The 26,750-nt window shown below is 56.0% G+C and overlaps 11 protein-coding genes across 11 annotated transcripts; 6 read left to right on the top strand and 5 right to left on the bottom strand.

Moving 5' to 3' along the window:
- Positions 1-5: 5 nt before the first annotated feature.
- On the bottom strand, positions 6-1,565 carry SPSK_01678 (RING finger domain protein; the record flags this gene model as incomplete). Its single annotated transcript, XM_016728585.1, has 2 exons — positions 6-191; positions 255-1,565. 2 exons carry the CDS (start codon positions 1,563-1,565, stop codon positions 6-8), a joined length of 1,497 nt encoding a protein of 498 aa, XP_016589744.1.
- Positions 1,566-2,126: 561 nt separating this feature from the next.
- Positions 2,127-2,393, bottom strand: SPSK_02089 (uncharacterized protein; the record flags this gene model as incomplete). The annotated part of the gene is made up of 1 exon (XM_016728982.1): positions 2,127-2,393. The coding sequence occupies one exon, from the start codon at positions 2,391-2,393 to the stop codon at positions 2,127-2,129; it is 267 nt and encodes an 88-aa protein (XP_016589743.1).
- A 115-nt stretch (positions 2,394-2,508) lies between these two features.
- Positions 2,509-3,771, top strand: SPSK_01773 (20S proteasome subunit alpha 2; the record flags this gene model as incomplete). The annotated part of the gene is made up of 4 exons (XM_016728677.1): positions 2,509-2,552; positions 2,619-2,848; positions 2,920-3,582; positions 3,653-3,771. 4 exons carry the CDS (start codon positions 2,509-2,511, stop codon positions 3,769-3,771), a joined length of 1,056 nt encoding a protein of 351 aa, XP_016589742.1.
- A 190-nt stretch (positions 3,772-3,961) lies between these two features.
- On the bottom strand, positions 3,962-5,037 carry SPSK_01825 (uncharacterized protein; the record flags this gene model as incomplete). The annotated part of the gene is made up of 2 exons (XM_016728725.1): positions 3,962-4,692; positions 4,758-5,037. 2 exons carry the CDS (start codon positions 5,035-5,037, stop codon positions 3,962-3,964), a joined length of 1,011 nt encoding a protein of 336 aa, XP_016589741.1.
- Positions 5,038-5,709: 672 nt separating this feature from the next.
- On the top strand, positions 5,710-6,490 carry SPSK_01926 (uncharacterized protein; the record flags this gene model as incomplete). The annotated part of the gene is made up of 5 exons (XM_016728824.1): positions 5,710-5,898; positions 5,961-5,989; positions 6,058-6,106; positions 6,179-6,315; positions 6,385-6,490. The coding sequence occupies 5 exons, from the start codon at positions 5,710-5,712 to the stop codon at positions 6,488-6,490; spliced, it is 510 nt and encodes a 169-aa protein (XP_016589740.1).
- Positions 6,491-6,666: 176 nt separating this feature from the next.
- SPSK_01376 (uncharacterized protein) lies at positions 6,667-10,832 on the top strand (the record flags this gene model as incomplete). The annotated part of the gene is made up of 2 exons (XM_016728291.1): positions 6,667-9,253; positions 9,316-10,832. 2 exons carry the CDS (start codon positions 6,667-6,669, stop codon positions 10,830-10,832), a joined length of 4,104 nt encoding a protein of 1,367 aa, XP_016589739.1.
- A 1,082-nt stretch (positions 10,833-11,914) lies between these two features.
- On the top strand, positions 11,915-15,327 carry SPSK_01404 (uncharacterized protein; the record flags this gene model as incomplete). The annotated part of the gene is made up of 2 exons (XM_016728319.1): positions 11,915-12,647; positions 12,713-15,327. 2 exons carry the CDS (start codon positions 11,915-11,917, stop codon positions 15,325-15,327), a joined length of 3,348 nt encoding a protein of 1,115 aa, XP_016589738.1.
- Positions 15,328-16,437: 1,110 nt separating this feature from the next.
- Positions 16,438-18,999, top strand: SPSK_01469 (cysteinyl-tRNA synthetase; the record flags this gene model as incomplete). The annotated part of the gene is made up of 2 exons (XM_016728381.1): positions 16,438-17,856; positions 17,914-18,999. The coding sequence occupies 2 exons, from the start codon at positions 16,438-16,440 to the stop codon at positions 18,997-18,999; spliced, it is 2,505 nt and encodes an 834-aa protein (XP_016589737.1).
- Positions 19,000-20,004: 1,005 nt separating this feature from the next.
- SPSK_01613 (anthranilate synthase component I) lies at positions 20,005-21,784 on the top strand (the record flags this gene model as incomplete). Its single annotated transcript, XM_016728522.1, has 4 exons — positions 20,005-20,016; positions 20,082-20,513; positions 20,598-21,099; positions 21,126-21,784. The coding sequence occupies 4 exons, from the start codon at positions 20,005-20,007 to the stop codon at positions 21,782-21,784; spliced, it is 1,605 nt and encodes a 534-aa protein (XP_016589736.1).
- Positions 21,785-22,036: 252 nt separating this feature from the next.
- SPSK_01981 (uncharacterized protein) lies at positions 22,037-22,618 on the bottom strand (the record flags this gene model as incomplete). Its single annotated transcript, XM_016728879.1, has 1 exon — positions 22,037-22,618. The coding sequence occupies one exon, from the start codon at positions 22,616-22,618 to the stop codon at positions 22,037-22,039; it is 582 nt and encodes a 193-aa protein (XP_016589735.1).
- Positions 22,619-24,560: 1,942 nt separating this feature from the next.
- SPSK_01546 (MFS transporter, DHA1 family, multidrug resistance protein) lies at positions 24,561-26,571 on the bottom strand (the record flags this gene model as incomplete). The annotated part of the gene is made up of 2 exons (XM_016728455.1): positions 24,561-26,055; positions 26,126-26,571. 2 exons carry the CDS (start codon positions 26,569-26,571, stop codon positions 24,561-24,563), a joined length of 1,941 nt encoding a protein of 646 aa, XP_016589734.1.
- Positions 26,572-26,750: the final 179 nt, after the last annotated feature.

Genomic DNA, 26,750 nt, shown 5'->3' with positions numbered 1-26,750 from the left:
CTTGCTCATGCATCATGGCCATCGTCATTCACCGCTTCTTGGATGCCGACATTGCTACCGTCTGCTTCAGCGTGCCCAGCATCGGTGTCTTCTTCGTCATCGTCGGGACCTTCAGCGCCAATATCGATAATTTGCTCACTGGCACGCTCTAAGAGACGACCGCTCAAGTAGTTGATACCATTCCAGGCAACCTAAAAACATGTATTAGCAACAAAATACTTTAACAATGTCCCGCATGTGGCCATATCACCTACCCCTAAAAATGTAAACGCGCCGACAAGGATGAAAATCCAGCTCATGCTCTCGTAGCGTCCTCGGCCACCACCGGCAGCACGCCGCCGTCCACGGCCAAGGCCAACACCGCGCAGATTGAACCAAGTGAACGGTGACACGACGAAGAACGTCTTGACAACGCCAACGATGCCCAATGAGAAGAGACCCTTGATGAAGTGCTCCCACCAGCCAGACACGCCAACGAAATCAGCAACACCACCAACACCACTACCTCCGCCGCCGCCCAGCACGTCGTGGAAACTCCCGAGGAGGTCGTCGTCCGTGTCAAACTCGTGCACATCCAGGAACGTGTCCATAATCACGCCGCTTGGGTCCACCCACAAATCCATCAGCGGATCGGCCACAAAACCCAGGACAAAAAGCGTCAGCCCAAAGACCAGGAGCGTCATAAGAGCCCGCGTGATCTTGTTGGATATGAGACGGCCCCAGCGCAGCCGCTGAATACGGTACTCGAACCCGCACGTCGGGCATTTCCAAAAGTTGCGCTCGGCCATGGGCTGTGCCTTTCGCCACGCCTGGAGGCAGCCGTCGTGCACATATTTCTGGGACCCCTTGCAGCGGCAAGGGCTGATCAGCCGTCCGTCTTCGGGGTTTTCAGAGATGTAGCGGACACGAGGCATGCGCGACGATCGCACAAACGTAGGAAGCGCGGACGTCACCGCACCAGCCACACGGTCGCGCAGACCAGCCGTCGCCTCACCGACTGCCTGGACAGCAGCGCCCAGGCCAACTGGTTCGGCAGTCGCGTCGTCCTCGCCCATCATGTCGCGTAAACCGTCGTCCGGGTCCGCTGCGCTATCCTCAAATGTCGGCAACACCGTCTCGAAGCAGATTCGGCATGTACGTGGTTTGAAACGCCGACGGTACCGTTCCTGAGCCCGTTCCTCTTCAGTTGGCTCCTTCTGCTGCCCCGGCCCATGGCGTTCGTTGTCAAAGCCGTACTCGTTCGCATCGCCGCGGTAGTGGAAGTGGTTGTGCTCCAAAGGTGTCCTCTCCTCATTCTCGGTGATCCAGGAGGCGTTGTCGGATACACCGGGAAAGGATCCGACAGAAGCAGTGCCGTCATTGTCGCTCTCGGACGTAACCGTCGCTTGATGCGGTCGTGTTTGTCTCTTGGACCCTGAGTCGAAACCACTCGTCGTCGCCCAGCCATCGTCTCTCATCGCCGAAGACGTGTCATTGCCACTGGCGTTTCCTGTTGCAGCTGTGTCGGCAGGCCAGGACCAGCTGGACCTTACCCCATCGGCACCAGTTCGAGCACGAAAATCCATGGCTAAAGTCGCGTGACAGGGCGATAGGTAGTTGTTGATACGGGGCGGTCAAATTGACTTTTAAAGTAGGAGGCGAAAAGCAGAAAGACAAAACACTAACTAGGGGTGCGAAGGATCGTGTGTATCAAATTCCCGAGCTTCCGGGTCAAGATCCCAAAACAAAAGTGATATGCTTTCGTACAGTCATAAGTTGGACGAGGGTGTGGTTGAGGAAGAAATATATAATGGATAGTTTGGATTCCAGCCCAGATTGAGGGAAGAAATATATCGTTTTAGAGTTCCATAGCCACTTGGCTCGCCTTGGGCAGGAAAGCAACAAGTCACATCTTCGTTGGGAAAAGGGAAACGTCGACCGAGATGCACTGAATTGGGGAAGGAGAAAACGTGGCGGAGTGGAAGTTGGGCCAAGAGGAGTAGTAAGAGCGACCTGCAACAGGACACGAAATTGAGTGGAAGGTGGAAAAGCCAACCGACTTTTCCGCCAGCTTCGATAAACCAAGTTCCATTTCGGCGGAGATGTTGAGCAGAGTGGAGTACTAACCATGCCCGCTTAGAGTGATACTAGCTGTGGTCCTCCCCGGTTGGTGCATCACAGCTGCAGCCAATCAGAAGAGCTCGACGCGCAACTGTGCGGTGTGCCTGGCGACGCTTTGGAGGGTGGCCGCCGCCATTGTGAGGTACAGCGCAGAGCCAAAGCGGAGCTTGGAAACCAGCGTCCAGACTCTCACCCGTACCAAAAACGTACAGCAGCATCTGCCTACTGGCCATAGCTGCAAACCGAGTCTGTGTTGAGATCCTCAGCCATCCGTCTCCATCGTCGTCCACCATTGTCGTCATTCGATCCTCTCGACTCCTCTTTCTTTGATACGAATCCCATTTCCGACTGCTCTGCCGACCTCACATCACCGCACATTCACCCACAGAAGACACCTCGACCACAACTATGGCCGACCGGTATTCGTTCTCGCTGACAACGTTCTCGCCCAGGTACGCGGCATTGGGATTGGGGAACATGGAAAGGCTTTGCTGTTACTGTTGTGCTTGTATTGACAGAGTTGCTAACCTCGATTGTTTCACTCCACAGCGGAAAGCTGGTGCAGATTGGTTCGTTCAACCACCTCCGACCTTCAACATGTGCGACGAGGTGTCGCGCGCGCCGAGAATCCGCGCGAGATGCGGCAACGATGTCGAGACGTTTACAGTGCAAGTGGCTAACGGATGGGTTGTCATAGAATATGCTTTAAACGCCGTCAACCAGGGTGTCACTGCTCTTGGCATCAAAGGTACGCTGTGCTGCCAACATTCGGTCTCCTGTCGATGGCATCCCCCCACTCTAACATGTCTTTCCCTGCAGCCACAAACGGCATTGTCCTGGCCACCGAAAAGAAGTCATCGTCTCCGCTCGCCGACCCGTCATCCCTCTCCAAGATCTCCCTTATCACGCCCGACATCGGTATGGTCTACGCCGGCATGGGCCCCGACTACCGCGTCCTCGTTGACCGCGCCCGCAAGGTCTCGCACTCGGGCTACAAGCGCATCTATAACGAGTACCCGCCGACGCGGATATTGGTGCAGGATGTCGCTCGCGTTATGCAGGAGGCTACCCAGTCCGGCGGTGTCCGGCCGTACGGTGTCAGTTTGCTGATTGCCGGCTGGGACGAGGGCATCCTGCCCGAGGAGGAGCTCGAGCGCGAGGCGGCCAAGGCGGCGGCAGCTGCAGCTGGTAACAAAGAGGAAGAGGAGGAAGCCGATGGCCTGGCCTCGGGTGAGCAGAAGAAGCCCACGGGCAAAACGGGCGGTATTCTCAAGGGCGGTCCCATGCTGTACCAGGTGGACCCATCGGGAAGCTACTTCCCGTGGAAGGCAACGGCTATTGGCAAGAGCGCGGCGTCGGCCAAGACGTTCCTGGAGAAGCGGTACACGGAGGGCTTGGAGCTCGAAGATGCGGTGCACATTGCCCTGCTGACACTCAAGGAGACGATTGAGGGCGAGATGAACGGCGACACCATCGAGATCGGTAAGCCTGACATGAGTCAGAAGACATATTGCCCCAACTACGGGATGAAACATAGGCTAACAATGTCAAGGCATCATCGGCCCACCGGCAGACCACCTCCTCGGTGTCGAGGGTGTTGAGGGCGCGAGAGGGCCGCGCTTCCGCAAGCTAACGCCACAGGAGATCGAAGACTACCTGACCAACCTATGAGAGGCGGGTGTGCGCATGGAAGAAAACGAGAGAGAGCTTGCAACCTGCGTGGTGGCACGCGGACGATAGGCTGATAGCGTAAGAGTGCAGCTGGCGCTGTTAAGAGTCCAAAGGGGCGCATGTACTTGTAATCGATAGGCTTAAATCAATGGGCATCAACACTAGAGCATTGGCAAAAACAGGCTTCGGTCTATTCAGTGACCACGATGAAGGAGCTTTTCGGACCTGCATATACACCAGTCACCTGGCCAGGCGGAAGACTGCGAACCTTGACCCAGGTCGACACTATTTTCTTTTCCAGTACAGGTGGCCTTCTGGCATCGTTGCTGTCGTGTCCTATTCCGAGCTGGCCATTGGCGTTGCTGCCAAGAACAAATACGGAGCCGTCAGTTGCAAGCACGATCATATGCCCATCGCCCATGCCGACATCGACGACATCTGCGTCTTCGGTGAAGCCGTCGGCCGACGTGGCGGAAACCACAATGGGTGTCGGCTCGCCCGTGACGCCTTCTAGCAGCACGGGCCGCCGTCCGGGGTAGCCACCCCAGCAGTAAAGATCCCGCCCCTGCGTCACGGCCGCAAGCACATGGCCACCAGCCGCCAATTTCACAATCGGTCCAGTTGGCAGGTCGTCGAGGGCAGTGACACGGCCCGGGCGTTCGGCAGGCGATTCAGTCACGTCCCGGCCAAGGCACTCTGGGAATCGCGGGTCGCCCCATGTCCAGACTTGACCGTCGGTAGTGAGAATGGCGAAGCCAACATCGTACGCAACGACCTGTCGTACGCTGGGATGTCCAGCGAAGCGGGAGCAAGGAACATCGGTCAAAATAGCAGCGTCATCACCTGTGCGACGGTGTTTGGCCGCCGAATAGTCGTCTGCTGACGCATACTGAAGAAGTGCACCTTCAGTCTTGTCGTAAACTGTGCATGCAGTTGTCAGTACCAACAGACAAAAGGCGGGAGACATGGTTCTGTAGCTGACCAACCCAAAACACAGCCGTTCAAAGCTTCAGCAAAGTGCAAATTGTTTTCGTCACTTATGCGGGAGATATCCGCCGGGGCCACTGGGCCCATTCCAGCTGTGGCAATTCCTTCAGATGTTGTCACTTCCGTATAAGAAAGGGACGGTCGGACATGCACGATCTTGGGGTCCTGTAGCACACGTGTGAAAGTCCAAATGTCGTCAGGTTCGTCCTCTGGCCCAGCTGTCGTGTTGAATTGTAGCTGGCCCCAGGCATTAAAACCCGCGGCATAAAGCACCTGCATCACACATGAGTTTGGTAGTGCTCTTGCCTTAATGAGTCGGGTCGTTCCTTCCTGTTCGTTTCGTGCTTCTTCTTGCCTCGTTGCGAGTAACTAACAAAGGTGCTCCTTCCGATACTGCTTCGTTGATAGTGCGACGTAAGGAGTGTTGATTACCACCCCACCAAAGACGCACCTCACTTCCACCCAGCAAAGTAGTTACAGTTAGGCTATGTCACCTTTCATTTTCGTTTCAAAGTATGATGTTCACTTTTTTTTTTCTTTTTTTTGAGTCGCCGTATTTGCTTTCTCCATGGCGTGAGTACAGTTGTGAAATTGCAATGTCCAGTTAGTATGAATTCGTTAGGCACCAACATCACCAATCTTTACCCCTCTCGAAAACAACCACATCGCTCCTTCCCAAAACTGCACTTTCAACCCTCCTCCCATGGGACGGACACGTAGGCATTGGAATCATTTGCAGGCAGTACCAATGAAGGCTGCACAAACACTGCTCCCGTCTCCCATTAATGACGCATGAGTCAAAATGAAGCGCTTATCATCGTCTAGCTTTTATAAGCCTGCATGGACGACACCAAGTCCCACTTGACCATTGTGCAGGCTACAGCTTTTATGCTTACCCACATCAGACGATCACACTTAGCGACAGGACAGACGCGTGGCATATGCCACTTAATGCCGGCCGAATTCTGGCCGAATACCATGGCCGACGACGGTCTAGATGTAGCTATGGCTACTCCGGATGCCAAGAAAACAAACGATGACCAGGCGGGGAAGGGCGCCGAGGACGATTTGCTTGCGCAGTCGCGGCTCTACCAGGTGGAGATGTTCGAAGAGAGTCTGAAGCGCAACATCATTGTGGTGGTAAAGACAGCCGCCAACGACATTCGTATACAGAACAAGACACTAACAAGTTGCTTTTTCAGATGGACACTGGCACGGGAAAGACGAGAATGTAAAGAGCACATCGCCTCCGTTTTTATTTTTATGATTCAAAGGTGTTCTTGACTGACAGCCCATCAGCGCCATTCTGCGGATACGAGCCGAGCTTGAACGGTCGCCTGCCCCCAAGGTAAAACCCTTCATGGTCGTCTGGCTGCTGGCCTTTCAAGCAAAACACTGACATTCCTCTCCACACTTGTAGATTGTCTGGTTCTTGGCCCCAACGGTTCCTCTCTGCTATCAACAGTACTATGCCATCTCGTCACAGATCCAGGGCGTTCAAGGCCGCATCATAGCAGGCGAGACCGATATCAAGGCCTGGTCTACGCAAGCTATATGGTATGCTTTGGGACCTTCCGAATACAACATCCTGGTAAAGGTACCTAATATTAACATTTTGTGTTTTAGGGATGCGGCACTACGGAACATCAGATTTGTCGTTGTGACGCCCCAAGTGTTGCTTGTACGATATTCATTCGCGCCGCATATTTCGTATCCAATGCTTGTCGTCTAATATTTGGCATAGGAAGCTTTAATGCATGGCTTTGTTAACATTGAATCTATACCGCTTTTGGTTTTTGACGAAGGTATGCTCTCACCAGACAAGAGAAATGGGTCATGATCGCTTTTATTGACCCTGAGCGGCTCAAAGTACATGGTTGCGTAAAAAACAGCCCCGGGCGACGCATCATGACAGATTTCTTTCACCCAGCTGTGAAAAAGGGCCTTCCTCATCCGGCCATTCTTGGTCTCACCGCAAGTCCAGTTCAGGGTAAGAAGCTCGAAGGCATCGAGCTGCTAGAGGGTACAATGCATGCAACTTGTGTGACGCCGACACTGCATCGCGACAATCTCATTTTGCACACAAAACGCCCGTCAACGTTTCGGCACATATGTGACCCTGGCCTGGACAACACCCAGTCGTCACAACACGGCCGCAATCTTTTAGCTCTCGCGAGGTTGCTCAGCAGTTTGTCTGGCGGGTCACAGATTCCAGAGCTCAGCCATGTCAATAACCACTTTTCTGGCATGATAAGCGAGGGAGACATTAAGTGGACGCACAAATTTATCTCGTCCTTTCACCGAAAAGCCTGCACTATCTGTGCATACCTCGGATCGTGGGCTGCGGAGTACTACGTTCACCAAATTGTTCGACGATGCATCAGCAATCTGAGTAGCCGCCTGCCTGGTGAGAACGAACCATATCTACTGGCCATTCTCCAGTTTGTGGTGACCAAGCGTCCGCGGCGACTGACTGCGGACAACAGTCACAAAGATCATGTCGATTTTCACAGTGGTTTGTCAGTTCGGGTGCAGAAGCTTGTAGAGATTCTTTGCAACCACGAAGCAGAATTCCCTACGGGTATCGTATTCGTCAGGGAGCGGCCAATGGCCGCCGTTTTGTCTCACATTATCTCGATTCACCCTAGTCTTTCGTCGAGATTCAAAGCCGGCTACGTGGTCGGCATGTCCAAATTTCAACTTGACCGTGGACCGGACGGACTCCTGGCCATGGCTCCAAAGGATGGCCGTGTCCCACTTCTAAAGTTTCGAAATCGACAGTTGAATCTGCTTGTTGCAACAAGCGTCATCGAGGAGGGTATCGACATGGCTGCCTGCAATATTGTTGTCTGCATCGACGATTTAACGAGCCTAAAGGCATTCATTCAGCGCCGGGGCAGAGCGCGTGACGAAAACTCGAAATTCCACCTACTCATGGGGCCGTTGATCAATGGGCACGATGCCAGTGTTCTAAATGCAGCAAATATTGGTCCCCTGAGATCAGAATGGGAGGCCCTCGAAGCTGAGATGAAGAGAATATACGAAGATGAGTTGCGTAAGGACGTTGATTTGCAAGAAAGGCCCCAAAAGTCGGCCCTGGGCGATGGGCGACTACAGCCAATCTATGGCGAGGCCAAGGGTTCCATGCTGCTTCCACAGGATGCCAAACAGCACTTGAGCCACTTTTGCTCCACGATGTCGTCTAGGGCGTTTGCTGACTGCCGACCAATGTTTACTCTACACAAGGTGGCGATGCATCCAGATGAGTTTCGCGCATTTGTGAGGCTTCCGATAACCCTTCCAGCGCATCTACGTCGAGCCGAGAGCAAGTATTCTTGGCAGTCTCAGTCAGATGCCACAGCCGATGCAGCTTTACAGGCTTACAAGGCCATACACAAGGCCGGCCTTCTCAACGAGCATTTGTTGCCGCCGAGGGTAGCCGAAGAATATCTGTCACGATCCATCGAAGGCCGACCAGGCAAGATCGCTGTGCATGAACAGTATCGACCATGGCCGGACATTCGTGAGCTTTGGAAAACAATTCAGACATCTCCCTCTGGAATCCGATCTTTTGTTTATCGGCATACCCTTCGAATTTTCGACGACCAAGGAATCGAGATTTTTGACGCAGATCTTATTACACCTTGTTCTCTTCATACAATTCCACCGTTTGAAATATATTGGACAGCTCACTCACGTCGGCCATGGATTGTGCATATATCTGAAGGTCAGCGTCAAGATTACGGTCGCGGAAAGGATCAGTATCACGACGACAGCGACCATACCGGCACTCTCTTATATGCTGCGTTTGGCCACCGGTGGGCCTTGGGTGATATGCACCGCCTCGTGCGGATTGTGTGCGAGGAGGAACGTTTCAGCAAAGAACTTATATCTTCACGCCCCTTTGACCCGCAAATATTTTCAGACCTGGAACGCCCTTTCTCTCCGAACTCGACGTGCCTTGTTCGGGATGTAGACAACGTTCCATACTACTACCAGGACTATCTTCCAGTGAAACCCCCATTAAACCTCGTGAGAAAGGCGTACAAGGACTATGAGGACGCCCCAGAGGACGCTGCACATGTTGTTGTCCGCCCATGGCCCAAGATTGTCGGAATGCTACATAGGACTTTTAATGTGGTCCGTGACGATGATGAAGACAGTCCTGGCGTGTCACCTTCGCCTGCTGCTCCCGCAGCCAAACGGTATCCGCGAGTTCTTCCGGCCGCCGAATGTCGAGTTGACCGCCTTCCAATAGCATACGTCCAACTGGGCGCCTTGCTGCCGCCTCTAACAGCTGTTCTTGAGGTACAGATGGTGGCTACCCAATTGCTGGACTCGACACGCCTCCGTCAACTGGACATCAAGGACGTTTCTCTTATCGCAACAGCTATAAGCGCTCCAGCGGCCCGCTTGCCCACTAACTACGAGTATTTCGAGTTCATTGGTGACTCCATTCTAAAGGTTACCGCTGTATCTAATTGCAGCGCACGCGGTAAGATTCGACTTGTTTTTCGAGAGTATCTGGGAAATCTCGCTAACCTTTCGCTCAAATAGATCTTGACGCGCCAGAAGGTCATTTGTCGTTGCGCAAAGATCGGCTTGTTGCCAACTCTCGCCTCTGTCGAGCAGCCCTTGAATTCGGGTTGGATCATTTTATTGTGTCTAAACAGTGGTCTTTGAGAGCCTGGAAGAGGTACTGCGATTCGCTTGAATCAGAACCTCAACCCAAAGACACAGACATCACAGATGCCCCGAAAAACAGTTCCAGCACGCCCCAAAAGCAAGATCCACCGCTAGAAATGTCAACAAAAATGCTGGCTGATGTTGTTGAGGCTCTTATTGGTGCGAGCCATGCTGAAAGCGGGATGGAAAAGGCTCTACAATGCATTGGTCTGTTCTTGGAGGAAATGGATTGGCTTTCCCTGGCAGATTGCCGGGACATCTTATACGAAGCGGCCCCGGTGGAGCCACCTTGTCCCCCGCCGCCCGGTCTCGAAGAACTTCTCGGCTACACCTTCACCAAGAAGTCTCTTCTGGTCCAGGCTATTACGCACGCCTCTATGCCTGGATACATGGAAGAAATCTGCATGGAACGTCTTGAATTCGTCGGTGATGCTATCCTCGATCACGTCATCGTGCAAACACTCGCAAGTGTCCGCCCTCCGCTGCCGTATCAGAGAATGCATTTACTTCGTACCACGCTGGCGAACGCTGCTTTTTTGGGCTTTAGCGCTATGATGTTCACCATTGCCGAGCCCCCCGCAGCTTCGTCGGTTGATCCGTTGTCGACCGCCCAGACGGACGCGGCCACTCCTTTCTTGAAACCTCTCTCGGCATATATGCGGCACGGCGCGTCTCGTGAAATGGGAATTGCACAGGAACTTTGTGCAGAACGCTTTGCCAGCAAGAAAGACGCCATTCTAGAGCAGCTGTGGGCGGGCCATACGTATCCTTGGGAGGATCTTATGGGGCTTGATGCAGACAAGTTTCATTCGGATTTGCTAGAGGCGGTTATTGGCGCGGTCTGGATTGATTCGGGCTCCTTGGGAGCCGTGGAAATGCTGCTCGACAAGATCGGCATTCTACCATACCTGCGGCGCGCTGTAAGCGAAAACATCCACCTACTGCATCCCAAGGAAGAGCTAGAAACTGTGACAGGCAACGTCAAGCTCCTCTACGAGGTGACACGAATGGCAAGGTCCGAAGAAACTTCTGCACAGGGCCACACAGAGTCCAGTGGCGACGATCCTGTGGCCCTCAAGAGAAAACAGACCTCCTCGGAGATCATGGACGAAGGCGACGATAGTCTCAGTGGCAATGATAGCAGCGAAGGGCTCAGCGAGACATCTGAGGACGAAATGGACGAGGCAGAAATCCGCCACAACGCTATTGTGGGCAGCCGCGAGGACAGAGTCGTCTTCCAATGCCGGCTCAGCTTCAATGGCAAATGCGACTTTGAAGTGAACTCCTGCAACTCTAGAGAAGAGGCCGAGACAAGGGCGGCTGGTCTGGCCTTGAAAGCCTGGAAGCAGGGATCTCTCGGTAAGGAGACTGTGGGGCAGAAATCTTGATATTTATTGAGTTTTTTTTTGGGGGGGGGGGGGATTTTGTTGAAGTTAGGTAAAATATTGAGTGAGTATGAAAGAGTTGAGGACTCGACAGAAACACTGTTGTTAGTGTGGCGCATGAGAAGGCCAATTGCCTAATTGGGCTGGCTCAAATGCGACTTACACATCTTGCTGGGCCAATTTCTGGTTGCTGGACTGTGGCAGAGTCTGCGCCCGAAATCAGTAAACTATCTCACCTTAACGGTTTCGTACATTTGAAACTGAAGATGTCTCCGGATCCTTCAGTAGCGATGAATAGCTTTATTTGAACGTGGGCCAGAGGGAGCAGGCGGACGAGTGTCCCGGAGAACGTCTAGAGAACAGCCTTAGCAAGTCGATTTGAGGAACAGTTTTTGGATATAAAAGTTACTACGCAGTACATAACAAATTATGTTTCAGGCGGATATTGATCATATCGTAGGTCATCTGGGCCGTTGCGTGTTGTGGCTGCTTTCGGTGAAGAGCATTTCCTGAAAGCATAAGTTGTTGCACGTGATATGATTTACCCAATTCGGATTAGCGTATCACTGCCTCCAATGCTGACCACTTTGTAACGCTTCTCACTTCCCCTGCCCGCAAGCTTACCCGCCATTCGATCCTTCCTCCCCTGCTGGCGGACCTTCCCTGCTCCCCAACCTCACACTTTCCTCCTTTCCTGCGACAGACTGCAACGGCCGATCCCCAACAGCTGACAACAGCAAAATCGGCGATATCGACAGCGACGACGGCTACGAAGCAATTAGCAATACCATTTGTAGAAGCATCTCTACATTATTCACAGCGAGTTTCGATTATCCTCTCGGTGCAGGACCTTCTTTCCCCCTCCCCCTTTTCCTCGAATTTCCGTTCCCGGGTCCACGCGCAATGTGGCCTTCATGTCCATAACCGTGCGGCTCTCCGTCAGTGTCTCTTTACGGTCTGCACCTCTGTTTCCGAGATCAACAAACAACGCAAGCTCCGAGAGACACCGGTAACGACGCGGCATTAAGAGGCGTCCACAAGCGAAGGGCCCGAAGCAGCTCTGAACGCCAGGCGGTTAGCCCGCCATGGCGCGGGACATGAGCTTCGGCCTGGGCAACGGCGGTGGCCCTGGCAGCTCGAGCAACATCCGCGTCTCCGTGCGCTGGTACGAAAACACCATATTTGGCGGTGACGACGTGCGGTGCCGCATCACCTTTGCAAATGTGGCGTCGCAGCCTCAGCAGCCGCTGCCGCATCCACAGCAGCTTCAACCGGCTTCGTCCTCGTCCTCTCGCCCCCCGTCAAACAGCTACCACCCTGAGCGTGCACGACTTCCATCCTCATCTTCACAAACACTGGCTCCGCCAGCTCCCATGGGCCGCGGCCACCACCGCGCAAGCCATTCTCTTAGCGGGCCGGCCACCGGCGTCGTCATTCCATCTGCATCGTCGACATCCGCATCCGCTGCCGCAGCCGCGTCGCGCCGACGAGCTGACTCGATTCCTTGGACACCCAACGGCAGTGCTGCGAGCAATGGCGGCAGCAGCAATGCCAGCGTCAACGGAAACAATGGGGCAGGAAACGGCGGTAGTTCCAGTAGCCAAGGCCAAGGCCATGGCAACCACCGCCGCTCACTTTCGATTGTCTCTTTATCCTCCGCCGGCGCCTCAGACGGCCCATCTCGGTCGCCCACTGGACCACCACAGCATCCATCGGGGCCAGCTGGCTCGCAGCACCGTCCTGTGCGTGGACATTCGCGCGCCTCCAGCTTGCAGATTGGGCCGAGAGGCTCGTACTATGGCGGCGGACCCCGGTCAGGTGCGTCTCCCAATGTCAGCAGCTCGCTATTCTACACGTCTGCTATGTACTAACCTACGTGACAGCCACCAACCCCCCTCGTCCTTACTCAAACAATCCATCGCCACTATTCAACTCCTCCTTCCCACCCTCCGACCGAAGCGGCAACATCACAGCTATCCGCGGCCGCCTGACGGGCTCGGCAACTATGCCTAACACGCCGAGCGTCGGCGGTATGCCGCGTTCATTGTCACGGTCACCATCCGATGGATTCTCCGACTTCAAGTTCCCAATGGCGCCCCCACCAACAAACCCATCAAACCCACAAGGTCCCATTGACGGTCCGTTGCTGACCTCTCCCACGCCGACGTCGCCCAACGATAAGCCCTTGCCAGCGCTTCCAATACGGTCGAGAGACGGATCCAACAACCACGCCAGTCACAACGCCGTAGGTGCCCCGCCAACGCAGGTGCCGACCATTTACGAGGGGCCTGCCACGCCGTCCGAGGCCCGCGTCCTTTCCACGACTAGCATCGCGGGCACGCCGCGTAGTAGTGGCGAATTCTACTCGCTGAGCAACCATTCTACCGAGACGCTAGCTTCCGAGTACCTGTCCCAGCAACCCACACATTCAGGAGCGCTTCGGTCACAACCGGGCCGCCCACCGCACACACGGCAAAAGTCCTCCTCCAACCTACTCTCGCCGCAGACGCACGGCCAGCAGCAGCAGCAGCTATTGCAGCACCAAGGTCACCACCTGTCCCGCAGTCTATCAAAACGCGCGAGGACATCTGCTGCCTCGGCAGCCGCCGCGGTTGCACCGGAAACGCTGATGATGGGATACGCACAAATCGAGGGCTCGTTCACACTTGATGGGTCCCTTGTCGATCTGAGTCCCTTTGAGCAGGTGAAGCGCAAAGGCGTCGTTGGCGGCCAGGGCGGTGGTGTGGTCGGTCTCAAGAATAATAAACGGGACAGCGGCCTGCTTAGGGGATTTGGCTGGGGCAGCTTGGCGACGTCCATTGGCGATCTCCTCGGCGCGGGTGAGCTTAGCACCATCAAAGAGATGCGCGACAAGGCAAGCTCCAAGTCTGTTCCGCTGCTTGCTACCCAACAATCGGTGCTGTTCGCCGACCTGCAGCTGGCACCGGGTGAGAGCAAAACGTACGAATACGTGTTCCAGTTGCCCAAGGGTCTACCGCCGTCGCATCGCGGTAAGGTCATGAAGATCTCCTACTCGCTTGTGATTGGCACACAGCGGCCTGGAACTGCCAAAGAACAACGTGTCACCTCAATCGATTTCCCGTTCCGTGTCCTCGGCAGCGTCAACGGCTACGGCGAAATTCTGGGCCACAACTTAATGAGTCCTTACTCACCCGAGACCAGCTCGAACTCTGCTACCGTCCGGACAGTCTCGGAGAAGGAGCTCAGCAGACCGTGGACACTGACACCGCCTGGGGCCCAGAAGCAGCAGCAGCTGCCGCCCCAGCAGCTGGCAACGCGGCGACGAAGGAGCTCGACCGCGGCCACAATTACAGGACCCACCATGAACGGATTTATGATGTACGTCGATGAGCTTCTGAAACAGCGAGAGGCCGAGGTGTTGGCAGCAAGCACGGACGGCAGTGCCAACGGATTCTTTGGCGCGGTCGGCGCTGGCGGGGGTGAGCCGCGGAGCGGTCTCTTGTCGCCCACGGCCGTCCTACCTGGGTCGCGTCGTATGTCGACAGCATCGTCGATATTTTTGCCAGACGACAACGGTCGGCCGCTCCTGTCTCTATCTTGTCGCGAAGCCATTGAGCTCGCCATTATGCGCAGCAACCTCACCGACAGCAACCACTACGGCGGCGGCGGTCGCAATGTGAGCGCCAACCGCTTTGACATTTCCCGAAACAAGCTCAAAGTCGCCACGGTCATGCTTGCCCGCCCGGCCTACCGCCTCGGCGAGACCATCACAATGGTGGTGGACTTTTCCAATGCCAAGATTCGCTGCCACGCCGTGCATGCGGCGCTCGAGACAATCGAGAAGATTGTGGACCCCAAACTGGCGCTGCGGTCCGAGGCCAGCGTGCAGCGCGCGTCGCGCCGAGTGTACGCCTCGCTATCAGAAGCCACGCTGTACTCGCGACGCTTTGTCTTTACGGCGACCATTCCCAGCAATGCGACGCCCGAGTTTGAGACGACGGGTGTGGTGCTGGAATGGAAGATTCGCGTCGAGTTTGTTGTACCTGCCGACGACGAGACCGACCTCAACAGTCTTGCCAATGGCAATAACAGCGAGGACTCTTATGACTGGGACGAAGCGGAGTACGCGCACAACAGCGGTGGCGACATGGACGAGGACGATGACGGTGATGACACCGACGACGGCGACAATGCCGATGGCGATGAAGAGAGGCCCATCAACGACGAATCGCAAACCAACCGCCCTGGGCAGCGCCGCCCGCGCCTGCGGCCATCGCACAGCAGCACGCAGTCCCGGCAGCCTCGACCGCCTCGGCAGCCTCGCGCGGCACCCCCTCCGCCACCTATGCTTGAGGAGATCTCACAAGACGACCGTGGCGGGCTAGTGCTCGCAGCCGTCGAGACGCTGCGGTGCGAGAGCTTTGAAGCGGCCGTGCCCATTCGCGTCTACGGCTGGAGCGGTGACTTTGGCGGCAACGGCGGCGGCGAGAACGATACCCGCGAGAAGGTTGTCTAGGGCAGAGTCGTGCACGGCTGAAAGCAGAGGGAGAGAAGAAGTGAGGAACGAACGAAGACTCACGAATCCGGGAAATGTTGTTTGAAAATCATAGGAAAGGTTTGCAGTCACATTTTTGGTTAATTGTCATTGGCATGCAGCGAAATTCATTCATAGTCGTATCCAGGGGTGTTTGCTTTTGGATGTGAAGTAAAGGACGTCATTTCGTTTATCAGTCACACTTGGCTGTCTGCGACTCAAACGTACCATGAATGCAGGCGATACTGTGCAAACCGTGCCTGCTAATACTGTGTCATTCTGGCCGTTGGTCGTTCCTACCCAAAGTTGCCGTATCTGGCTCACCGACAAAAGACGCACAGTCTTTGTTGAACAAGAGAGCAAGAGCAGGCTCATGCGCCTTGCTCTTTCTCTCGTCAGGGAGTCATAGTGTAAGACGCATGTGTCACTTCCCAATTAGGAAGTCGGCGTTCCTCACTGTCTCTTTTCGGTCTGGGATCATCAAATCGCCGTGGCGGCAGGCGTTATTGGCCCTGCACGGAAGGTACAGCAGCATCTGCTAGCGAGGGGGGCAGGCGCAAGGAAATAGTGGGCAGCTATTGTGCCATTTGCGGGGTTCCTGGACAAGACAGCCTCAGCCAACCGCGCCGCCAAATTTAGACGACGTTAATCTGGCATTTTCGCAAGACCACCTTCTGGCTGTTCCTGTTGTGATTCACCCAATTGCTGCGCCCACTTTACGACATTCAACACGACTCACACACTCATTCCCACCCACACACCCGCTCACGCGTCGCGGCCGCAATTTCTGACACGGATTGGAGACCGTGGCTCGCGAGCGTGAGTCACCTCCACGAACATCGCAGACCCTGCTGAATGCACCCTCCGGGGCTGACTGCTGTCCTCGTTCGCCGGTCGCCGTCACATCGTCGTCTTCAGCTACAAATACGACCCATTGCCTCGTTCTGGGCGACGACCTGTCTTCCATTGTGCAACGTAGCAAAGCACGACCGACGAGCACAGCTATCTCCAATTCACCGCGCACCGTACTGCCTCTCGAGCTTCCCTGCCAACACGACCACCTCCCTGCCCTTCGCCTCATTCAACTCCGCAATGTCCACAGCCGCCTCCTCTGTGTCGCCCTCGGCGGGCGGCATTTCCGTCTACAATTCGCTCAAGCCCGGTGCCGCTGTGCCCTTTGTTACCAAGGAGGACGGCTCTGTGTCTTGGTACTCGTGCGGCCCCACCGTCTACGACCTGAGCCACATGGGCCATGCGCGCAACTATGTGTCCACCGACGTCATCCGCCGCATCCTGATGCACTACTTTGACCTCAAGGTCAACTTCGTCATGAACATCACGGACGTCGACGACAAGATCATCATCAAGGCCCGCCGCAAGCGCCTCTACGACCTCGAGCGCCAGAAGCCTTACGGCCCTGCCGAACGCCACGCCCTGGCCACTGCTGCGTTCTCGTCCTATGCCACCGCCAACCTGCCGCTGCTCCTAAGTGACAGCATCTCGACTTTGGACGAGACAAATTACGCGGCGCGCCGCTATTTGGCCTACGGCGACGTCCTGGCGGGTGGCACGCTGGCCACGACCCTGGGCGACAAGCCGGGCGACGCCGAGGCCAAGATCAAGATGCACATTGCCAACATGGACGCGGCTGCGCGCGGCCTGCTGAGGGGCACCGTTTTTGACGATGCCGAGGAGATTTTGCTGCCGTACCTCGACTCGCTCTACAAGGAGACCATTGACACCAGCGACCAGACCATGTTTACCGACCTAACGAAGCAGATGGAGCAGCTGTTTACGGACGACATGGATGCACTCAACGTGCTGCGACCCGACGCCATCACGCGCGTCACCGAGTACGTGCCGCAAATTGTGACGTTTATCGAGGGCATCCTTGCCAAGGGCTTTGCCTACGAGGCCAATGCGTCCGTGTACTTTGACATTGACGCCTTTGAAAAGGCCGGCAACACCTATGCGCGCCTGCGGCCCGAGAGCAAAAACGACAAGGCCCTGCAGGAAGAGGGCGAGGGCTCGCTCTCCAAGAGCTTGGCGGGCAAGCGCCGGCCGGGCGACTTTGCGCTGTGGAAGAAGTCGAAACCCGGCGAGCCGTACTGGCCGAGTCCCTGGGGCAACGGTCGCCCCGGCTGGCATATTGAGTGCTCGGTCATGGCGTCGGACAAGCTGGGCGAGCAGATGGACATCCATTCGGGCGGCATTGACCTGGCCTTCCCGCACCACGACAACGAGCTGGCGCAGAGCGAGGCCTTCTTCCACCGTCCAGGCGCCGGCGAGCACAGCTGGGTGCGGTACTTTTTCCACATGGGCCACCTGTCGATTGCGGGCTCCAAAATGTCCAAGTCGCTCAAGAACTTCCAGACGATCCAGGATGCGCTCGCCACGGGCTACACGGCACGCAGCATGCGCATCGTCTTCATGCTGAGCCGCTGGAACGACGGTCTGGAGATTTCCCCCGACATGCGCAAGCAGGCCAGCAGTTTTGAAAACACGCTCGACGTAAGTTTCATTCTCCCCGTCCCCCTCCCCAGACCGGACCCCATGCTCACGTAATAGAACTTCTTCACAAACGTCAAGGCGCGGTTGGCCGAGGCTGGTGTTGTCAGCGGCATCCAGAAGGTGTCGCTGGGCGAGGCCGAGGGTACGGCAGCCGCGAGCAGCAACGGTGGCCTGGCTACCGAGTTCGCGCAGGCCAAGGCCGACCTCGATGCGGCACTCCGCAACTCGTTTGACACGCCCGGCGCATTGCAAGTGATCCTGCGCCTCGTCCGCAACGCCAATGTCTCCATGAGCGAGCCCAGCGCGGACTTTGCGACCATTGAGGCCGTTGCCCGTTGGGTGACCAAGATTGTCGGCGTCTTTGGCCTCGACCCCAACGCGCAGCCGCCCTACGAATCCAGTCTTGGCTGGGGCCCCGCCAACCCGACGCCCAAGTCGGCCGGTGGCGGTGTTGTTGACCCCAAGGTGGCCGTGCAGCCGTACAGCGGCGTGTTCGCCAAAGTCAAGGGCGACGTTGCAGCGCTGGGCCTGACCACGGAGGCAGCGCTCAACACGCTGCTGTCGGAGCTGCGGCCGGATGCGGAGTTTGCTGTTCTCGAGAAGCAGTCGGCTGCCTCCGGTCAGTTTGACATTGAGCGCCTGGCGCTGCCGTTCCTACGTGCCGTGTCCGGCCTGCGCGACGAGCTGCGCCGCACGGCCGCCAACCCGGACAACAAGGACAAGAAGGGCTCGATTCTGGCGCTCAGCGACCGCATCCGCGACTACGACCTCGTCGAGCTCGGCGTGCAGCTGGACGACCAGCCGGATCGTCCGAGCCTGATCAAGTTTGTGCCCGTGGCCAAGCTGGTGGCGGCGCGAGAGGAGAAGGCCGCTGCTGCTGCCGAGAAGGCGCGGCTCAAAGAGGAGGCCGCCCGGGCGCGCGAAAAAGCCGAAGAGGAGAAGTGGGCCAAGGCCAAAGTGCCGCCGCAGGAGCTGTTTCGCGACAACACGGCAGAGTTTGGCGCCTGGGATGCCGACGGTCTGCCGACAAAGCTGGCCGACGGCGGCGACGTTCCCAAGACGCAACAGAAGCGGTTGAAGAAGGAGTGGGACCGCCAGAAGAAGCTGCACGACTCGTACCTGGAGAAGTTTGGCTCGGTGTAGAGGAGTGTAGGTGAGAAGGACAATTTTATATAGCGGAAAAGGGGGACAGAAAAAAAAAAAGTAAAAAAGGATGGCGTTTGTAGCAAGTGAGTGCGTCCTTGTTGATTTTCTCTTTGTTTTTTCCTCGTTTACGGTCAACCGTTGCTTTAGCCTTAGACATATGTAGAGACCAAAGATACTCCCATACAAAATTTGCAAAACTGACAGACAAGAGCAGAAGTATCAATGGCAAAGAAGAATAGAAAAAGAAGGAAAAAGAAAAGCAAACTTGAGATTCATCAAACGGCGTACGCTGAGACGGAGCCAGTTCTCCGTATCCTTGTAAGCAATCGGTGCACAGATAGCACTAGTCCCGTTTTGGCCAACGTCTTTGGAGAGTCGCCGGATGTGGGGCTCAACTGCGCCCGTTATATGCTGTCTGGTGGCCCGTTTCAGAGCCAGCTCAGAGGCGATTAGAACATAAAATGGGCGGTTTGGAATCTTTACGTCGTGTTTTTGCTGGCGTGGAAAAAAATGCAGGTCCGGTCCCGCAAATGACTCTGGGGGAAGGAGCTTTCAAGAACTTCGGCGAACACCACAGCAAGAGCCAACGAATTTTTGCAAAACGTCAATTGGGAAAGCGCAACTGCGGTAGCAATTGCACCGTATTGCTTCGTATAGATAAATGAAACACATAGCAAAATAATAAAGGAAAGGGTGGCGCAAAAGAAACAGGCAAGGTAAGGACGGCCGACAAGGCGGACGAGAGATATTCTTATACGCGGGCGGCGCAACGCAATTCTCTCCAGCACTTTGACTCACGCAACTAACCGCACATCGCAGCCGCCAAACGTCGCATATGATTCCGCCACGCTCACCCTCCTCGCCGTTTTCCCTCCCATACTTGTAGACAACGCAGCTCATAAACTAGCCGTCGAACCGAACAAAAGACACATTGCACCGCTGCATCTGCTCTCCTCCACATCTCATAGCGGCTGTTGATTTGTGCCCCGTGCCATGTCAGCCATGGACGGTCCTGTATGTCCTCATCTCGACCTCCGCCCCCCGTTCACTCGTTCCTGCTCGCATACTGACCCTCATAGGACGTTATCGTGCCGTCCCTCGAGACGGTGAAGTCAGTGGTGGCCGGCATCCTTGAGACAGCTAAGGCTGCGGCCGCCAAGGGCAGCGCCTCGTCGTACCGCCGGCCCAACCTGGTGCCAGTGTACGGCCAAATCTCGTCGGACTTGATCACGCCGTCGGCCGCGTATCTCAAAGTGTCGGAGCACTACAAGTCCGAGTATTCGTGCCTGTTTGAGAGCGCCGCCACCGAGCGGGTCGGCCGCTACAGTTTTGTGGCCGCAGGGCCGCGCAAGGTGATTGAGACGGGCCCCGGCTTCGGCGAGGCCGCCGACCCGCTGCCGGCGCTCGAGGCCGAGCTGGCACGCTTCTCTGTGGCGCATGTGCCCGGCGTGCAGCTGCCGCCGCTGGCTGGCGGTGCCGTTGGCTACGTGTCCTACGACTGTGTGCGATATGTATGTGGGAGACCCCTCCCTTCTCTGTGGCGTGTGTGGAATCATTTGATACTACGTACCGCATGCTAACAATCTGCCCCACAGTTCGAGCCCAAGACAGCACGTGAGATGAAGGATGTGCTGCAGATCCCCGAGTCTCAGTTCTGCTTCTATGATACGATTGTGGCGTTTGACCGCTTCTTCGGCATCATCAAGGTCATCACCTACCTCAACATCGAGCCCGCGGGCGAGGGCGAGGGCGAAACGTACGACGATGCCGCCATTGAGACCGAGTACCGCCGCGCGACGGACGTGATCGACACGCTCATCGGTGTGCTCAACGGGCCCGAGACGCCGCTGCCCGAGCAGAAGTTTGTCGAGCTCGGCCGCGAGTACAAGTCCAATGTTGGCAAGGAGGGCTACATGAACCACGTGACGGAGCTCAAGAAGCACATTGTCAAGGGCGACATCATCCAAGCGGTGCCGTCGCAGCGTTTTGCGCGCCCGACGGACCTGCACCCGTTCAACATTTACCGCCACCTACGCACCGTCAACCCGTCGCCCTACTTGTTTTACGTCAACTGCGGCGGCCGCTTCCAGATTGTCGGTGCGTCGCCCGAGCTGCTCGTCAAGTCCGAGGGGGCCGCATCATCACGCACCCCATTGCCGGCACCGTCAAGCGCGGCAAGACGGCCGAGGAGGACGAGGCGCTGGCCGAGGAGCTGCGGTCGTCGCTCAAGGACCGCGCCGAGCACGTCATGCTGTGCGACCTGGCGCGCAACGATGTCACACGGGTATGCGACCCGCGCGAGACGCGCGTCGACCGGCTCATGGTGGTCGAGAAGTTCTCGCACGTGCAGCACCTAGTGTCGCAGGTGTCGGGCGTGCTGCGGCCAGAGTGCACGCGGTTCGACGCGTTCCGATCCATCTTCCCGGCGGGCACGGTGTCGGGCGCGCCCAAGGTGCGGGCAATGGAGCTGATTGCGGAGCTGGAGGGCGAGAAGCGCGGCGTGTACGCGGGCGCGGTGGGCTATTTCGGATACAATGGCGTGGCGGCAGACGGGGTGACCACGGTGGACGGCGCCATGGACACGTGCATTGCGCTGCGGACGATGGTGGTGGTGGACGGCGTTGCCTATCTGCAGGCGGGCGGCGGCATTGTGTTTGACAGCGACGAGTACGACGAGTGGGTGGAGACGATGAACAAGCTGGGCGCCAACATGCACTGCATCACGTCGGCCGAGCAGCTGTATGCGCGGCGGCAACAAAAGAACAACAGAGCGGCGCCATAAAGGGTGCATAAAACGAATGGAAGAAAGAGACACAGACTGATAGAGGAGGCGCATAAAAGCAGACATCCCCATAGAGGAGGCATAATCGTCATTTCCATACCGTATTTCTTTGCCATAAATATATTTCTCTTTAAGAGTCATGAAGTACTGAACCAACCGATAAATTACTTCACATCTACCAACGCCTTCTCCGATTTTCCAGAACCTACCTATCTGCTCCCTTTGCGTCTTCTTCCCTTCCAACCTTGCCCTCTACTCTTCTGTGTCCGACTCCACATACCACTGTCCGGACAGGTCGCCCGCCGGAGCCACGCCGTTCGTGCCGTCCACCTTGAGCACGTTGAGCGCGTCAAGGTCCACGTTGTACAGCGACCGCACATTGATGCCGTACCCATGCCAGTCCGGCCCGAACCGCTCCAAAAAGTCAATCATGACGCTTGAGCCGCAGTTCTTGCAGAACAGGTGGTCCTGCAACTTGCGGTTGAATTGGTACGTCTTGCACCGCGCCTGACCACCGCCCCTGTTGTTGAACACCACGTCGCCTTTGGACGGATACACCAGCAGGTAGCCGAACCGGCGGCACACGGAGCAGCTGCAGCTGACGACGGTGTGGCCCGGCTCGCTGGATCCAGGAATCGGTTCGAGGGGCGGCGACAGCGTGACGTCGAAGCTGATGGCGCCGCAGTGGCAGCCGCCGCGGTAGGTGGCGCTGGGCGGTGTGGGCTCCGTAGAGGTGGTGTCTTTGGCGGCTTTGGCCCGCTTGTGCATTTTGGCAATGGGATGCCAGTCCGGGAGGAGCTCGATCAGGCGAGGCTTCTCGGTCGTGTCGGCCATGGTTCTTGCTGTATCTAATTATGTCTCGTGGTGTTTGTGGCGAATGGTTTGTGGATTTGTGGATGTAAACGAGAAGACGCAACGAGATCGTCGAAACAAGATGTAATGAACCAGATTTGTGTTGGAATCTGGGTTTTATGGGACAGCAAATCGGTGACTCAAATGTTTCGCAAAAATAAAAATAGAGACAGTAGAAAGCAGACGGCCACTAATATCCGAATGTCGATCCTGGTCTCGGTTCCATAAGTTGGAATAATAGAGTGTGCGAACGAAATACCCGGCAGGTGAAAATAAGGAGAGATGGCTGCACTCTTAATATAATGCTGGTTTCCGTGACCTTGTCTGTGTATAAGTGAAGAGCAAAGTCTTGTAGATGCGAGGTGTCAACAACTAACAAAGGGAGGGGAAACGCATGTTAAAAGACAAAAATCACGGGTTTTGGTATCCGCAGACCTGCCACACCGAGTCTTCCTCCTGTTTTTATCCTAAAAAGCAGGGCGAAATCCCTGGCTGCGCCTCTGGAAGTTCCACGGGCCAAATATTAAAATACAAAACAGACAACTACAAGAGAGAGACCGAGAGAAGCCCCAGCCAACAGGTCTCAATTTCAAACCATCACTTGTCAACCGCAGCGCAGAACACAGTGCGGCACGATGCACAAGGAGGCGCCACAAGACGCTGTGCAAAACGACACGAAACCTGTGGATAGCCGAGCAAGGCCAGAAGCAAATTGTTTCCACATGTTTGCAGAGTCTAGCTACTGGATGACAAATATAGCGTCTTTCATGTCTTGGGGTGACTCCAGCGTTTCGCCGGCGATATTCCCGGTTTCTGAATAAGTTGAACTTGCGGAGATTCTCCGTGGACCCGTCTTATTGTATTGTGAGGTGTGCGGATGTATTCGCCCTTCGAACACCAACAAGATAACACGGGGCACAGGCGGTTGTCAAAATGGCTGGTTGGGTTATTTGTTGGGAGTGACCGAAACACCGGGACAAATCGCCAAATACCAATTGGCACCGAGGCCTGCCATAATTACGCGCATGAAGGCACATCTTGGTCGAGCACTTTTCAATCCTGACTTGGGGAGAGGTCTCCCCCGCGATTGTTGTTGACAACGAAACGACAAAAAAAAAAAACGGTTGAAGGTTGGGAACGAGTCATGCATGGTTGGATTCGGCTTCCAAGTGCGGCTATAGGACCCTCTTTTTTGCTCAATAATGACTGCACTGTACGAAATATGTTGTACTTATGATGGACGGGAATCCTCTGCTAGGAACCATCCGTAAATGCAACATCAGACTAGACCCGTTTCGGCCAAAGTCGACGCAGCGAGGCGGTAGAGCGTCGTTGATTCGAAGTTGAGAATGGCGAAACGATGAGGACACCGTGCTTGGGCGGATGTTGAGTGTGGACCGTGTCGCGTCCAGGTCAGAGCATCGACGTTGGGCCTCGCTTTTCGCTTTGAGATCCATTCGGCCAATTGACTTGTTGAGGGTTGTGTTGGTACTCGACCCCGCTCTGTTCGGCTCGCCTCCAGATACCAACTCTGTAGAGTCGGACGGAAGGCAAAGAGCAGCAAGTGCTATTACCACGACGCATGGTATCATGTGTATCACGATCGTGCACGTCTTTTGCGTGGTCTTGGGTGGTTTCGATAGAATATTATAGTATATTATTCAAAGCCAAAGGAATGTCCAAAAGAGACCAATAAAGGCACAAGGTATCATCCAATCCCATTCTATGCAAACCAAAAACCAAAAAGCACCGTACCCAGAAATCCAGAAACGACAAGAAACAAAAGAACCAGAGTTAAAAAAGAAAGCTGTGCAGTGCACACGGTGACGCACAGGTGGCGGTGTCCACAAATACAAATTAAGTATTAAGCCAAAGAAATAGCAACATCTTTGATGTAGCCGCCATCCAACACAAAGGTGCTGCCCTACAGAGCCTTGTTCTTGGTGTTGGCGGCGGCGGCCTCGACGTCGTTGCGCGGTGCGTCGCCAATGGGCACACCATCCTTCTCGACGTTGCCAGCCGCGCTGGCACTGCCCTCGCCGTCGGCCTCGTCTTCGGCGGCGGCCGCAGGAGCGGCTGCGTGGGGCGGAGGGGTAGGCGCGAAGCGGCTGTGCTTGCGAATCCGGTGGCCATAAATCAGGAATATAACGGGAATTGGAATGAGCACGGCGCCGACGCTACCGAGCAGCGTGCTAGCCCACTGGATACCGAGGCCATTAAACATGTAGGTAGCGAAGAGCGGGAAACCAGCGCCAAACAGCGAGCGCATAAACGTGTTGCCGGCAATGGCGGAGGCGGCGAACATGAGGTACGCATCGATCAGGTAGTTGAGGGACTGCAAGAAGATAGACATCAGACCGAAACCAGTAAGGATGCCGGACAAGCTGGGGACGATCCAGTGAATGTCCTTGCGGTAGCCGGACCAGCCAAACCAGAAGATGCCAGCGGTAAAAGCAACGCCGCCGGCAACGACAGAAGGCAGACGCCACTCGGGGATGGGAACGTTGTTGTTGGCCTTGAGTTTGCGGTTGTACCACGGCTGCTGCAGAATCATGGTGATGCCAGCAATCACCTGGCCGACGATCATGCCAAAGAACGGCAGACCGCCAACACCCGGCGAGAAGTGATGCACGCCTTGGAAGACAAAGGGATAGGCCGTCAGGAACAGGTACAGGATTCCGTACACAAAGGACATGTAGATGGACAGCAGCAGGACAATGGGCTCGCCAAACAGCAGCCGCATGGGGCGCGAAAAGTTCTTGTTGATCAGCTCGCGGAAGTCAATCTCAATCTCCTCCTGGCGGGCGTGGATGCCCCAGTTCTTGGTGCGACGGCGCAGGTCAGCGGCCTTCTGGACCAGAATCGCGGGCGGGTAGGTCTCCTCGAGAAAGAAGATGTTCAGGCAGAAGCAGGTAGCGCCCATGATGCCGGCAAGATACATGGTCCAGCGCCAGCCCAGGTACGACTGCGTAATAAAGCCACCAATGAAGGGGCCCAGCAGAGGACCAGCAAAGACAGCAATCGAGAAGATGGTGATGGCAATACCTCGCGTCCGGTTGTTGAACATGTCGGAGAAAATAGCGGCGACGACGGCCAACGGGCAAGCACCGAAGAAACCAGCAAAGAAGCGGCAGATAAGCACAGTTTGAAGATCCTTTGCGGTGGCGACGGCGAACGAGAAGACCATAAAACCGAACATGGAGATGTTGATGGGCAGACGACGGCCCTTGAGCTCAGAAAGAGGCGCCCAGAGGGTGGGACCAAAGGCGAAACCCAGGACGTAAAAGGACACCCCCAAAATACCGACTTCCATCGACACGCCAAACTCCCTCGCAACAGCGCTTGTGGCAGCGGAGAAAATGGACGAGGCAAAGGCGGACGTCATTGTCGTAAAGCCCAAAAAGGCACCAGTGAAAACCCTAGGAGGACAAAGTGTCAGTCAACAATGGCCAAAAACTGCCAAAAGCGGGTATGCCGTGGAGCACTTACTTCTTCTTGATCGGCCAGTTCTGCGCATGCAGCGGGTCATCCGGCCCATCAAACTCGACGACGTACTGCTCCTGGTCGGGCATCGGCGGCGGATAGGGCTTGCCCTCGCCGAAAGCCGGAAGGGGCTTCTGGGAGCGGCGGCTTGTGAGGCTGCGGCCCACGGTGCCGCTGTGCTGACTCCTCGCAGTCTGGATGCGTTGCAAGTGGGTTTGTTGGCGCTCAATCTCGAGCTCGCTGCGGGTGCGGTCGAGGCCCGAAGGGCCAGCAGCCGAACGCTGGCGGGCAGCGACATTGTCGCTGACAGACGACGACGAAGAGGAGGTGGCGGTCGGGATACGCTCAAGGTCGTCGCGATGGCGCGTGACGCTGGAGCGCCGCCTTTCGGGGAACATTCTGGGGGAGGCTTCCTCCTCGGCGGCGATAAAATCGTCGTCGATGTTGGCCATGGCTGTGGATGGCAGTCGACGGCCGCTGTGCAATACTACCAATGGGCTGTTGTGATTCGGAGTCGGCGATGACGTAGATGCGGGAGTAGCTGTGAGATTTTGGGGGGCGGACTATGGTATGACGGCGCCACGGGTGTCAGACAATGCCGTTGTCTTTTTGAGATCGAAATCGACAACAA

This window comes from Sporothrix schenckii (genome assembly GCF_000961545.1).
Source record: "Sporothrix schenckii 1099-18 chromosome Unknown Cont42, whole genome shotgun sequence".
Taxonomy (NCBI): domain Eukaryota; kingdom Fungi; phylum Ascomycota; class Sordariomycetes; order Ophiostomatales; family Ophiostomataceae; genus Sporothrix; species Sporothrix schenckii.
This window is presented reverse-complemented; position numbering and strand designations above follow the sequence as displayed.